The sequence below is a fragment of the Nycticebus coucang genome, chromosome 10 (genome assembly GCF_027406575.1).
Source record: "Nycticebus coucang isolate mNycCou1 chromosome 10, mNycCou1.pri, whole genome shotgun sequence".
Classification (NCBI taxonomy): Eukaryota; Metazoa; Chordata; class Mammalia; order Primates; family Lorisidae; genus Nycticebus; species Nycticebus coucang.
Window position 1 is genome coordinate 126,776,192 of NC_069789.1, and position 12,154 is coordinate 126,788,345.

The following is a 12,154-nucleotide window of genomic DNA, read 5'->3' on the forward strand; positions in this document are numbered from 1 at the left end:
TACTTTTTCATCGAGTTTTTATTAGTAGTTAAGTCATGATTCAGAATCATCAGGCACCCACGTCCCCCTCTACTATCCTGGAATAAGGAAGAAGGATGAAGGACGGAGGATGGAGGACAGAGGAGGTGAGGTATAGCCACTTCAAATCTTCCCAGGAAATGTGCCTTCTGCCCGACGGTCATCCCAGGCCGAGACCTGTGGAAAGATAGTCAGGGTTACTCCCTCCTCTGTGGGGCAAGTGGATGGATTTGTCTTCCTCACTTTGCCAACCTGTCCGTTCAGCCAATAAATAACCACAGGCACCTGCTGGGTGTCAACCATTCTTCCAGGTGCCAGGCATCAGCAGTGACTCAAAAGGACAAAAATCCCCGTCCTGAAAGACCTGACATATTGGGGGTGAAGTATAGGTATAAGCAGAAAAATCCCAGGCTCATTGCAGGACTGTTCCTGGAGAAATGTGTCACTGCAGAGAGCTTCAAGAGTGCGGCTGTGCCCTGCTTCAGGAACCCCCGAGTCAACACGGTGCTGTCTGTCAGAACATGGTGAAGGTGGACGCTAGGCAGCTGTGAAGAAAATTCAACTGATCTATATTCTGGCAAGTATGAACCTCTGAGATACATAGTGAAGTGCAAAAAGGCGCCAGGAGAATACAAATTGAGACCTGACTGTTGATCACAGATGTATACAGAGTTCAAGAAATAATAAGAGGTCGGGCATGGCAGCTCCTGCCTATAATTCTAGCACCTTGGGAGGCCAAGGCGGAGGACTGCTTGGGGCCAGGAGTTTGAGACCAATAGGAGTGTGACCTCTTCTCTGTGAAAACCAGAAAGATTAGCCACACGTGGTGGCACATGCTTCCAGTCCTAGCTACTTAGAGGCTAAGGCAGGAGAATTGCTTGAGCCCAGGAGTTTGAGGTTGCAGTGAGTTATGATGACACCACTGCCCTCTAACAGCCTGCGCCTCAAAAAAAAAAAGAAAGAAAAGATGGGAAGGCCCATATCATATTAATACTGTCCAAAATAACACGCTTGTGGACCTTCTTACATGCAGTTACAAATATAGTTTAATACATACATATCCACATATACTCTCAGCACATGCTATAGATTATAAACATTGTATGAAAGCATGGAAAATGGAGATGGCCTCTGAACCCCCGCTCCATCACTTCCTAGCTGGTAAGTTACTCAAGACCTTCTGGGCTCAGTTTCCAATTGTATAGAATGAGGGCACTTATGAGCATATCTATTCCAGCTGAGCCCAGTGGCTCACACCTGTAATTCTAGCACTCTGGGAACCTGAGCAAGATCAAGACCCTGTCTCTACTAAAAACACAAAAATTAGCTGGGTGTTGTGGCAGGCTCTTATAGTCCCAGCTATTTGGAAGGCTGAGGCAAGAGGATCGCTTGAATCCAGGAGTTTCAGGTTGGTGTGAGCTATGATGATGCCACAGCACTCTACTCATGCTGACAGAGTAAGACTGTCTCAAAAATAAAAGAAAAGATAATACCTATTTCATATGGTTTAATCCCAGGTATGTGCCTATTTTATTTACGCCCCCCCCAATACTCTGTACTTCAAAAGAGACACACACAAATGGAGTCATGCTATATAAATTGTCCTACACCTTGTTTTTTCCCAAACGTCTTAAGAGTTCTTTCTGTATTCTGTTACACAGATCAACAAATTCTCCAGAAAGGTTATACAGACAGTCCCACTCAAAAGGAACTATGCCCAGGTACAGCACATGGCACACTTTCTGGGTGATGGACTCAACTACAACTCGACTTTACTTTAAAAATGCGAACAATGTAAGAAGCCAGAGCTGCTCAGTATAAAGGTCCCTGTGCAGATTGTAACGACATCCAGCCCTGACAGGGCTGACAGAGTGGGCACTTGCATGGATGAACCACACAATCTGATCCTGCCACATAAGTGCAGGCCCCAGGCCTGGAAGCTGGGGTATGAGGCAGTACTGGGATGGAAACACACTGCCTGGCATCCTGTCCACCAGGCATCTGATGCAGGCCTTGAGGCTGGAGGCCAGATACAATGAGATCACAACACTGTGTTACTCAGATCAGCCAAGGAGAAATCCTGGGAGCCCAGGGCACTCAAAAATATGTGAGCCTGGCAGCACCTGTGGCTCAGTGAGTAAGGGTGCCGGCCCCATATACCGAGGGTGGCGGATTCGAACCCGGCCCCCGCCAAACTGCAACAAAAAAATAGCTGGGCATTGTGGGGGGAGCCTGTATTCCCAGCTACTCGGGAGGCTGAGGCAAGAGAATTACCTAAACCCAAGAGCTGAAGGTTGCTGTGAGCTGTGACACCATGGAACTCCATGGAAGGGTGACAAAGTGAGACTCTGTCTCTAAAAAAAAAAGATATGCAAGCCAGTATGGTCAGAGAGGTGAGTGGAAAAGCAAGCAAGCTGAGGAGAACAATGCCAGTAAGAAATTTTGTTTTAGGCTGGGTACAAAGGCTAATGCCTGTAAACCCAGCACTTTGGGAAGCCAAGGCACATGGATTGCCTGAGCTCAACTTGAGTAAGAGGAGGACCCTATCTCTACTAAAAACAGAAAAATAAGCCAGGCATCGTGGTAGGTAGTCCTATAGTCCCAACTACTCGGGAGGCTAAGACAGGAGGATGGCTTTGATCCCAAGAATTTGAGGTTACTATGAGCTATCACACTACAGTGCTCTACGCAGGGCAGACAGTGAGATTCTATCTCAAAACAAAACAAACACAAAATTTTGTTTTACAGAGACAAGCCCAAATGATGTACATCCAAAATACTTAAAATACTGAAAACTAGACCACAATATCCATCAAAAAGAGAGAAGTTAAATAAAACCTTCTGCAAGTTATTAAAAAAAAATAGGCCAGGTCTATATGCATTGTCATTAAAAAAAAAAGTCTCCAAGAAACACTAAATCAAAGCAAGTCATAGAACAGAAGACAAAGCAGGAGCCATTCCTGTAGAAAGTTCCACAGGCCGGCCGGCACCTGTGGCTCAGTCGGTAGGGCGCCGGCCCCATATACCGAGGGTGGTGGGTTCAAACCCGGCCCCAGCCAAACTGCAACCAAAAAATAGCTGGGCGTTGTGGCGGGCGCCTGTAGTCCCAGCTACTCGGGAGGCTGAGGCAAGAGAATCGCTTAAGCCCAGGAGTTGGAGGTTGCTGTGAGCTGTGTGAGGCCACGGCACTCTACCGAGGGCCATAAAGTGAGACTCTGTCTTTACAAAAAAAAAAAAAAAAGAAAGTTCCACAGGCTTAGGAATGACAAGCCTATATAGAGAAAAATGCAATCAGCAAACAGCAATTACCTCAAGGGAGGGAGCCTGGGGAGCACGGAGGGTTCTACTTTTTATTTTATTGTACTGTTCACATTTGTTTTGTTTTTATAAATGACTACTCCTACTTTCACAACAGCATTGTATTTTCAGTCAAAGACACATGGTTTTTCATTCTACTATCTCTGAAATTAGCATGCTTATTCCATTAATTTTCAGTAATTTTTTTAAAGATTCAAACGTCTTTCAATATGTCTTATAATCAGTGGGGTCTTTCAATGAAATAGGGTAATGCTAAATATAAATTCTTTATTAAAGAAAGAGGACACAGTAAAGAGTATTCAATATTGACAGTCTGATCCTATCAGGGCTAAAAGGACTACCTGATTGTGCCCTTAATAGTTAATATTAAGTAAGTAAGGGGTGAAATGACACATCTGAGATTTGCTTTAGAATACTTCAGCAAAAGAGAGAAGAAAAAGAAAAGGGTTACATGAAGAAAATGTGGAAAATCTTAATAACTATTCAACGTGGGTGATGGATATATTTGGAGCCACTGAATTATTCTCTACTTTTATATACACTTGGGAATATTCAGAATGAAAAGGGTCAGGATTGCACAAGACTGTGAAATCCACAAGGACAGGGACCAAGCATGAGTGTTTGTAGAGTCCGTGAGTGAGACACACCTAGCCAGATGACTTTGGTCACCTGGGCTGAGAGTGGTTGAAGGGTATCAGTGGAAAGAGGAAAGGCAATTCTGGGAAGGAGGAAAGACCTGTCTCTAAATGGGCAGTGTGGTACCCTGTCCTCTCTCCGCCCCTCAGAGATGCGCTCCCACGACACTTCCCTCTGCTAAGATCCCACCCAAAATCCCAAGGGTCTCAGTGAGCACATACCCAGGACACGGGACAGAGCGACTTGTACACACGGTGGTACCATTCACACACAGAGACATCACCTCCTTTTGCCGTCATTGCCTTCTGGCAGCGGTGGTAGTCTGTAAATAAGAGTTCAACCGTTAGCCGAGGCCAATGTCCATAACTCATCTTTCACCAAAATTCAGTGGGAAATACTTTTTACTTCATCTTCAGTTATGTATGTACACACACAGGAAATCAGTTTAATTTTACAAGGGCTAGCTAGCTACACCTCACTAAATGGATTTTGTAGCCCCGATAAAACTGCTGTTCAATTTGAAAATTCTGGCATCAGGATTGACGGGGAAAAATGAAAGTCATATGTGGGCATTATGAAAGTCCAGAACCAGGCAAGGAGAAGACAGTCTTGCTGCTAAGATGCTGAGTCCTAAAGAGGAAAGTAGAAGGGGATAATCTGGTTTTCAAAAGTACACAATTAAGGCCAGGTACCAGCTAGTGGCTCACACCTGTAATCCGAACAATCTGGGAGGCTAAGGCAGGAGTATCACTTGAGCTCAAGAGTTCCAGATCAGTCTGAGCAGGAGCAAGACTTTGTCTCTACAAAAATTAGAAAATTAAGCTAGGTGCAGTAGCTCACACCTGTAATCCTAGTACCTGCCTAGATGGGTGGACTGCCTGAGCTCAGGAGTTCCAGGCCAGCCAGAGCAAGAGTGAGACCCTGTCTGTAAAAAAGATAGCCTGGCATTGTGGCAGGTGCCTATAGTCCCAGCTACTCAGGAAGCTTAGCCAAGAGGATCACTTGGGCCCAAGAGTTTAAGGCTGCTATTGAGTTATGACACCACGGCACTCTACCAAGGACAATAAAAAGTGACTTCGTGGGTGGCACCTGTGGCTCAAAGGAGTAGGCCGCTGGCCCCATATGCCAGAGGTGGCAGGTTCAAACCCAGCCCTGGCCAAAACTGCAAATAAATAAATAAATAAGCAAGCTGTGCTTTAAAAGAAAAAAGTGACTTTGTTTCCAAAAAAACAAAAAATAGAAAAATTAACTAGGCGTGGTGGAGGGTGCTGTTGTCCTAGCTACTCAGGAGGCTGAGGCAGACAGATCACTTGGGCCTAAGAATTTGAGGTTGTAATGAGCTATGATAATGCAACTGTACTCTAGTCTCAGATGACAGAATGAGACCCTGTCTTAAAAAAAGAGAGAGAAAAAAAGGCCTTGGTGGACGGCACTCGTAGCTCAGTGGGTAGGGCACAGGCCACATAGCACCGAGGCTGGCGGGTTCGAATCCAGCCCAGGCCAACTAAAATCAACAATGACAACTGCAACAACAACACTAATAAAAATAGCCGGGCATTGTGGTCGGCACCTGTAGTCCTAGCTACTTGGGAGGCTGAGGCAAGAGACTCACTTGAGCCCAAGAGTTGAGGTTGCTGTGAGCTGTGACATCACAGCCCTCTACCGAGGGCAACATAGACTCTGTGTCAAAAAAAAAAAAAAAGAAAAGAAAAATACAGAAAAGAAATCAAAATTAGAAAAAAGAACCAAGGCTTGGTGCCTGTAGCTCAATGGCTAGGGCGCCAGCCACATACACTGGAGCTGGTAGGTTCAAATTCAGCCCGGGCCTGCTAAACAACAATGACAACACCAACCAAAAAATAGCTGGGTGTTGTGGTGGGCGCCTGTAGTCCCAGCTACTTGGGAGGCTGAGGCAAGGGAATCGCTTAAACCCAAGAGTTGGAGGTTGCTGGGAGCTGTGACACCACAGCACTCTACCCACTCTACCAAGGGTGACATAGTGACACTCTGTCTAAAAAAAAAAAAAAAAGGCCTTGGTGGCTCACACCTGTAATCCTAGCATTCTGGGAGGCTGAGGCAGGTAAATTGCCTGAGCTCAGGAGTTTGAGACCAGTCTGAGGAAGATTGAGATCCCCATCTCTACCTAAAATAGGAAAACTAGCTGGGCACAGTGGCACACACCTGTAGTCCCAGCAGCTCGGGAAGCTGAGGCAAGAGCTCAAGACCAAGAGTCTAAGATTGCTGTGAGTTATGATGATGCCACAGCACTTTATCCAGGGCAACAGAGTGAGACTATATCTCAAAAAAAAAAAAAAAAAAAAGAAAATAAAATAAAAATGTGTATAATTAAAAAACATTGCTCAAGGTATTCCATTCCTGGGCATTTTCCTTAGAGAGAAAAATGCGCACATGGACATAAAATTACATTTATAAAACGTTTATAGCATCATTATTCTTAACTCCAAAATGGAGATCATAGAAGTGTCCATGAATAAATTGTGTAAAACTGCATAGCAATGAAAATGAGGAAACCACCTGCCACAGCATAGATGAAACTGAAAACCTGCTGGATGAAGACATCCAAGCACAAAAGAATACATGCAGTATTTATAAAGTTCACACAGGGGCAAACCTAAGTGAGGTGGGGTGAAAATGTGATCGCCCTATCTTGGTGGCTTCACATCTGTAGTGGAGACAACAGGGTGTTATATTCAAGACAGGGTACAAAGCAGGTGGGAGAGATCAGAGTGCTAGGAATATCTATTGTTCTAAATGAGTTATGGTTGCACACCCCATTCACTTTAGGATTGCTTATTGGAGCTATATATATTTTATGTACTTCCTATATGTCTCTTAGATTATACACATACACTTTTAAAAAAAAGTAATTATAGGCACCTAGTTTGTGACCCTAGCCTAGATAGACCTGAACAAGTTGGTGATAAGGGGCATGGGCCCTCCAGAGGTAAAGGGAAGAGGATGGGATGGATGGGTTCCCTACTTGCACTCACCACAGGGAGAAGTGAGTGTCTTGAAGACCAGGAAAAGGTGTGCATTCCCCCATCACTGTGCCCTGCTCACCTAGGTAGTTCTGCCAGCAGTTTCTGGTCTGGTTCTGGTTGGGGAAGCGGCTGTCAAAAGGGGCAGTCTTGTAGTTCTTGATTTTGGTCTTGATGTCTTCTGCCATGGTGCTGACCCTTGAAGGCAAAAGGAGTGGATATTGGCAGGGTTTCCAGAAGGCCTGAGCATGGGAATGTCAGGTCAGCCAGGCCCAGACACAGAAGAAAGTGCTGGGTGTGAACAAATTACTGTGTCCTCCTCTTAACGCGCGCGCGCGCACACACACACACACACACACACACAGATGAGGGGCAGGTCCAATCCATACATCTGAATGTGGAAGTGACAGCAGGGTTGAAGGGGCAATGGCTTAGTTTCCCGGTCCCCAAAATAATACTAGCAAACACTCACCAAGCACTTCCTACATGCCAAGTGCTATTCTACATACACACTTCACTACTACAGCCACTCTAGAAGGGAGGAACTATGATTATCCCCACTGCACAGACAAGAGACAGGGTATCTAAGTGACTTCCCAAGGTTATCCAGCGTCCACACAGTGGGCAGCCTCAATCGCCAGCATAATCTACATTGCAAAGGTTCTAAATCTTTTTTGGGTGTGATGAACCCCTAAACCTCAGGATGTTAAAATGCATTAAAAAATTACATATGATCACAAAGAAAATGAGTTATAGCTAGTTGAGAGTTTATTAAGTAACACAATTTTTTTTTTTTTTTTTGCAGTTTTTGGCTGGGGCTGGGTTTGAACCCGCCATCTCCAACATATGGGGCCTGCACCCTACCCCTTTGAGCCACAGGCAATGTTAAGTAATCACGAGTGGATACAGTACTCTGTGACATTTGCAACTATAATGTGATGGAAAAAATGTGTGATTTTGATCGCTAACAAAGTCACAGTGCTGTTAATACTACCACGGTTGTTGTATCCATTTCTAACTGCAGGAAATGCTACCTTTCAATCAGAAGTTAGTAAAAATACGACCTCCATTCCCTTTCAAGTACTGTAACTCCTTCAAATCTGTCAACTCTGCGGACTCAGGGTTAAAAGCCTCTAATAAAATGTCTCTGAAGAGGTGACACAATTTTCGTCAAGGAATCTACGAGAAAGTATCTATATTCCGGAGAATCAAGGAGCCGTGAGGCTATACAGAGGTACAGAGGTGCACAGGCCAGAGTCAAATTCAAGCGGCCTAAGGTAATGGTGCGTGTCTGGGGCACTCGAATCGCCGTGCGGGGTGGGGTGGGCAGAACGAAGAGGGGAAGGGGGATGTAAAGCACCAGCTGCTGGGACACAGATGCAGTCCGAAGAGTAGTTATGGGCGAGGTTTCGACCCCGTATTTGAGGGTGAGGGTGAATCGGAGATGATGCTGCGGCCTCTCCAACGTCGAAGAGGACCGAATAGACATCCGGGAGGTAGGCTTCGATCCAGACAAGCCGCGGGAGGCCGTGCCAGGGGACTGGTCAGTAATAGGCCTGTAGCTCAAACTACCGAGTCCAAATCCTGATCTCGGTTAAGTCGCTTAGTATCTCCGAGCCTCAGTTTCCTCGCTGTCAAAAGGGGATAAATCACAGTACCTACCTCATAGGGCTGATTAAATAAATACAATACACTTGTAATATAAGTTGCCTGGAACGTTGCCTGGCATTAAGGAGGAGCTATAATCGTTATCTATTTTTGCTAACTGAACAGCAGGGCCCCAGGGCCAAAGGAGGCTGGGCGCCGCCAGCCAGAAGCCTTATCCCGTCCTCGGGGAAGCTAGGGTCGGGTTTTACAGCCCGCTAGGCTAGGGTCCCAGCTTCCCGAGCCCTCCACACTCACCGAAAGACACCCCGGATGCACCTCAAAGCTCAATGTGACCCTCAGCAAAGACGCCAGGATCCGACCGGAAGCGGAATTAAGATCGGCCGGAAGCGGAGAGAGACCGGGAATAGAGAGCTAGGAAGCCGGCAGGGAGGTGGTCCCCCAGCGCCATCCAGGCCACGCCCATCAAGGTAACTCCGATCTTCTATTGGACTAAATGCTTGTTCATCATAGCTCCCAGCCCAATCGTGAGCTGGCGCGGCTCTTCAAATGGCCCTGACCTAAGGCTCAGGATGCCTGCGGTTACCGCTTCTCATCACTTTCGCATCTTTGCCTGGGGAAAGAGTTATAGATCCTGGGACTGGCTTAAGGGTGGGCGTGGAGAATATGCCCCAGCAAAAGTACTTTTATTCATGTAAGAAACACTTATTGAGCTTGTATTTTGTTCCAGGCACTTCTGTAAGGGTTGAGAATACATCGCTGCACAAAACACAAAAATTTCTGTTCTCGTAATTAATACGGGGCAATTATTAGGGGATTGAAAACAAACTGGTCTCCTCTCAGGTGTCACTGGTCACTCTACCTCCCTGGTCATCTCTCCCCAAAGCTCAGAAGGCCAAATTAAAAAGTTTTGAGTGGCTGAGGGCTCAAAAACCAGTCTTGCATAACAAGGAGGTGGAGTTGGGAGTTAAAGCTTGAGTCTGAAGGATCTGACAGAAATTGTTCCATCTGGGAAAATGACAACTCTATCGTTCTGGTCACGGAGTCGTCCTTGACTCCTATTTTTCTCTCAGACGGCATAGCTGACATATTAAGAAATCATGTTGGTTCTGCCTTATAAATACAGTAGATCCAGAATCTTCCTTTGCCACATCTGGATCAAGCCACCATCACTTTCAGCCTGGACCACTGCAGTAGCCCACTCCCAGGCCTTCCAGCTTCCCAGCTGCCTTCTATGCCCTTAGCCAAAGGGACCCGGTAATCATTCCAATCAGATAACATTCTTTCCTCAGCCCAGAACTCTGTCCTGGCTTTTGGTCTGACTCTTATAGTCTATTTTTATTTTTTTCTTCTACTGCATTCTATTGGTTAGAAATGACTCATAGTCTAAAGCCAAAGTCCTTCCAAGTGATTTACACAATTGGTCCCCTTTTAACCATCATCTTTTACCCCTCTCCTCCTCACTCCCACTGCTCCAGCCACACAGGCTGCCTAGCAGTTCCTTAAACATTCAGGCTGGCTCCCACTAAGGGGCTTTGTGTTCACTGCTCCCTTAGGTTGGAAAGCTCTTCCTGTAGATAGCTCCCTCTTTCATCTCCTTCAGGTCTTACTCTGATGTCACCTTCTGGGTGAGTCTTTCTCAGACCAAAAAAAAAAAAAATATATATATATATATATATACTTTAGAGACAGAGTCTCACTTTGTCGCCCTCGGTAGGGTGCTGTGGTGTCACAGCTCACAGCAACCTCCAGCTCTTGGGCTTAGGCGATTCTCTTGCCTCAGCCTCCCGAGTATCTGGGATTACAGGCACCCGCCACAATGCCTCGCTATTTTTTTGTTGCAGTTGGGCCCGGGTCGGGTTCAAACCTGCCACCCTCGGTATATGGGGCCAGCGCCCTACTCACTGAGCCACAGGCGCTGCCCATCAGACTAAATATTTTAAAATCTAAATCTTGGGCTGGATGTAGTGGCTCATGCCTCCAATCCCAGCACTCTGGGAGATTGAGCAGGGAGGATTGCTTGAGCCCAGGAGTTTGAGGTTGCTTTGAGTTAGGCTGATACAACAGCACTCTAGCCTGGGCAACAGAGTGAGATTTAAAAAAAAAAAAAATCACAACTTGTCGGTCTCTACTCCGCTTCCCTATTTTATTTCTCCATAGCACTTATCTTTTCCCATACTATAACCATTCATTTAAATTATTTTTGCCTCTTTTTGTCTCCCTCAACAGAATAGAAGATTCATAAAGGAATAGTTTTTGTCTCTTTTATTCTCCATTGAATCTAAAACAGTGCCTGGTACATAGGAGGTGCCCTATAAATATTTGCTAAAGGAGTAAATTTCTTGTGTACCTGAAGAGGAGCATCTGGGGACTAGGAGAGGGAGCTGTGAGAAGGAACTGCTTTCCTCCCTCTCCTCAGTCTGGCCTCAAAAGCCTCCCACATCCTCCAAAGTGTTGGGGTCTATCCCAGTCAGGAGCTTCTTGTTACATATTCTGTGTTCATCAACATTGTAGTTATTTGTGGAATTACCTGTTTACATGCCTACATTCTTCCCCTTCAATGAGACCTTCCTAAAATCCAAATCCCTTCCCTGCTTAAAACTCTCAATGGCTTCCCAGTTGCTTGGTAATAAAGTCTGGGTTCCTTACCATGACCCACAGATTCTTTGTGAACTGGCCCATGTTCCCACTCCAGCCACACCAATATTTTTGAACAATGCTGTGAGATCTTCCACCTTCATGCTTTTACTCTTGCTGTTCCTTCTGCCTGAAACATTCTTTGCCTACCTTTCTTCGGAGACAAAAGTTGCCCCGGGCTAGAGTGCAGTGGCATCAGGCTAGCTCACAGCAACCTCAAACTCCTGGGTGCAGGTGATCCTCCTTCCTCCGACTCCCAAGTAGTTGGGACTACAGGCGCCCACCATGATGCCCGGCTACGTTTTTGTATTTTTAGTAGAGATGGAGTCTCACTATTGCTCAGGCTGGTCTCAAACTCCTGAGCTCTGCCCACCTCAGTCTGCCAGAGTGCTAGGATTACAGGTATGAGCCACCATGCCCAACTCCTACCCAACTGCTTCAATCCGTTGTTTCCTCCTCCAGAAAATCTTTCCTAATCATTTTTCATTTGTGATAGAAGAAAGGAGTCCCCCTTTGGGGCTCCCTCAATACCTGGAATTTCCTCATTCCAGCCCAGGCCACTCTGCATGTCACTGTCTGGTGCTGGGTCCATCTTCCCACTGGACTGTGAGATTCCTGAGGGATGATCCAGGCTATCTTGGTCACTGCTGTATCCCCCAGCAGCTCCCATAAAAGGACCACACAGCATGCTCTCTTTAGGGGGCTCAGTGGTATCTAGAATGGGGTAGGTGCCCAATGAGCTCCAGTAGGCTCTTTTTTAGAAGCCTGAGTTCTATGTCCTGCAGTGTGGAATGGGGAAACAGAGTAGGTGGTGCTGGGGGCAAGAACTAAGTTTAATTCCTTGGTGATCTCTAGCACTGAGAGGGCACACAGTGAGTTTTTTTTTTTTTTTTTTAAGACAGAGGAGGATTCACAGAAGCTTTTATTTTTTGTTTTTGTTT

The 12,154-nt window shown here is 45.9% G+C and overlaps 1 protein-coding gene across 1 annotated transcript; it reads right to left on the minus strand.

The window, feature by feature from the left end:
- Nucleotides 1-9,013, minus strand: LOC128595943 (cytochrome c oxidase subunit 6B1). The gene is made up of 4 exons (XM_053605167.1): nt 8,874-9,013; nt 7,054-7,169; nt 4,194-4,294; nt 1-195 (listed from the first exon to the last, which is right to left on the minus strand). Exons 2-4 carry the CDS (start codon nt 7,157-7,159, stop codon nt 142-144), a joined length of 261 nt encoding a protein of 86 aa, XP_053461142.1. The 5' UTR covers nt 7,160-7,169; nt 8,874-9,013; the 3' UTR covers nt 1-141.
- Between the last annotated feature and the right edge of the window lie 3,141 nt (nt 9,014-12,154).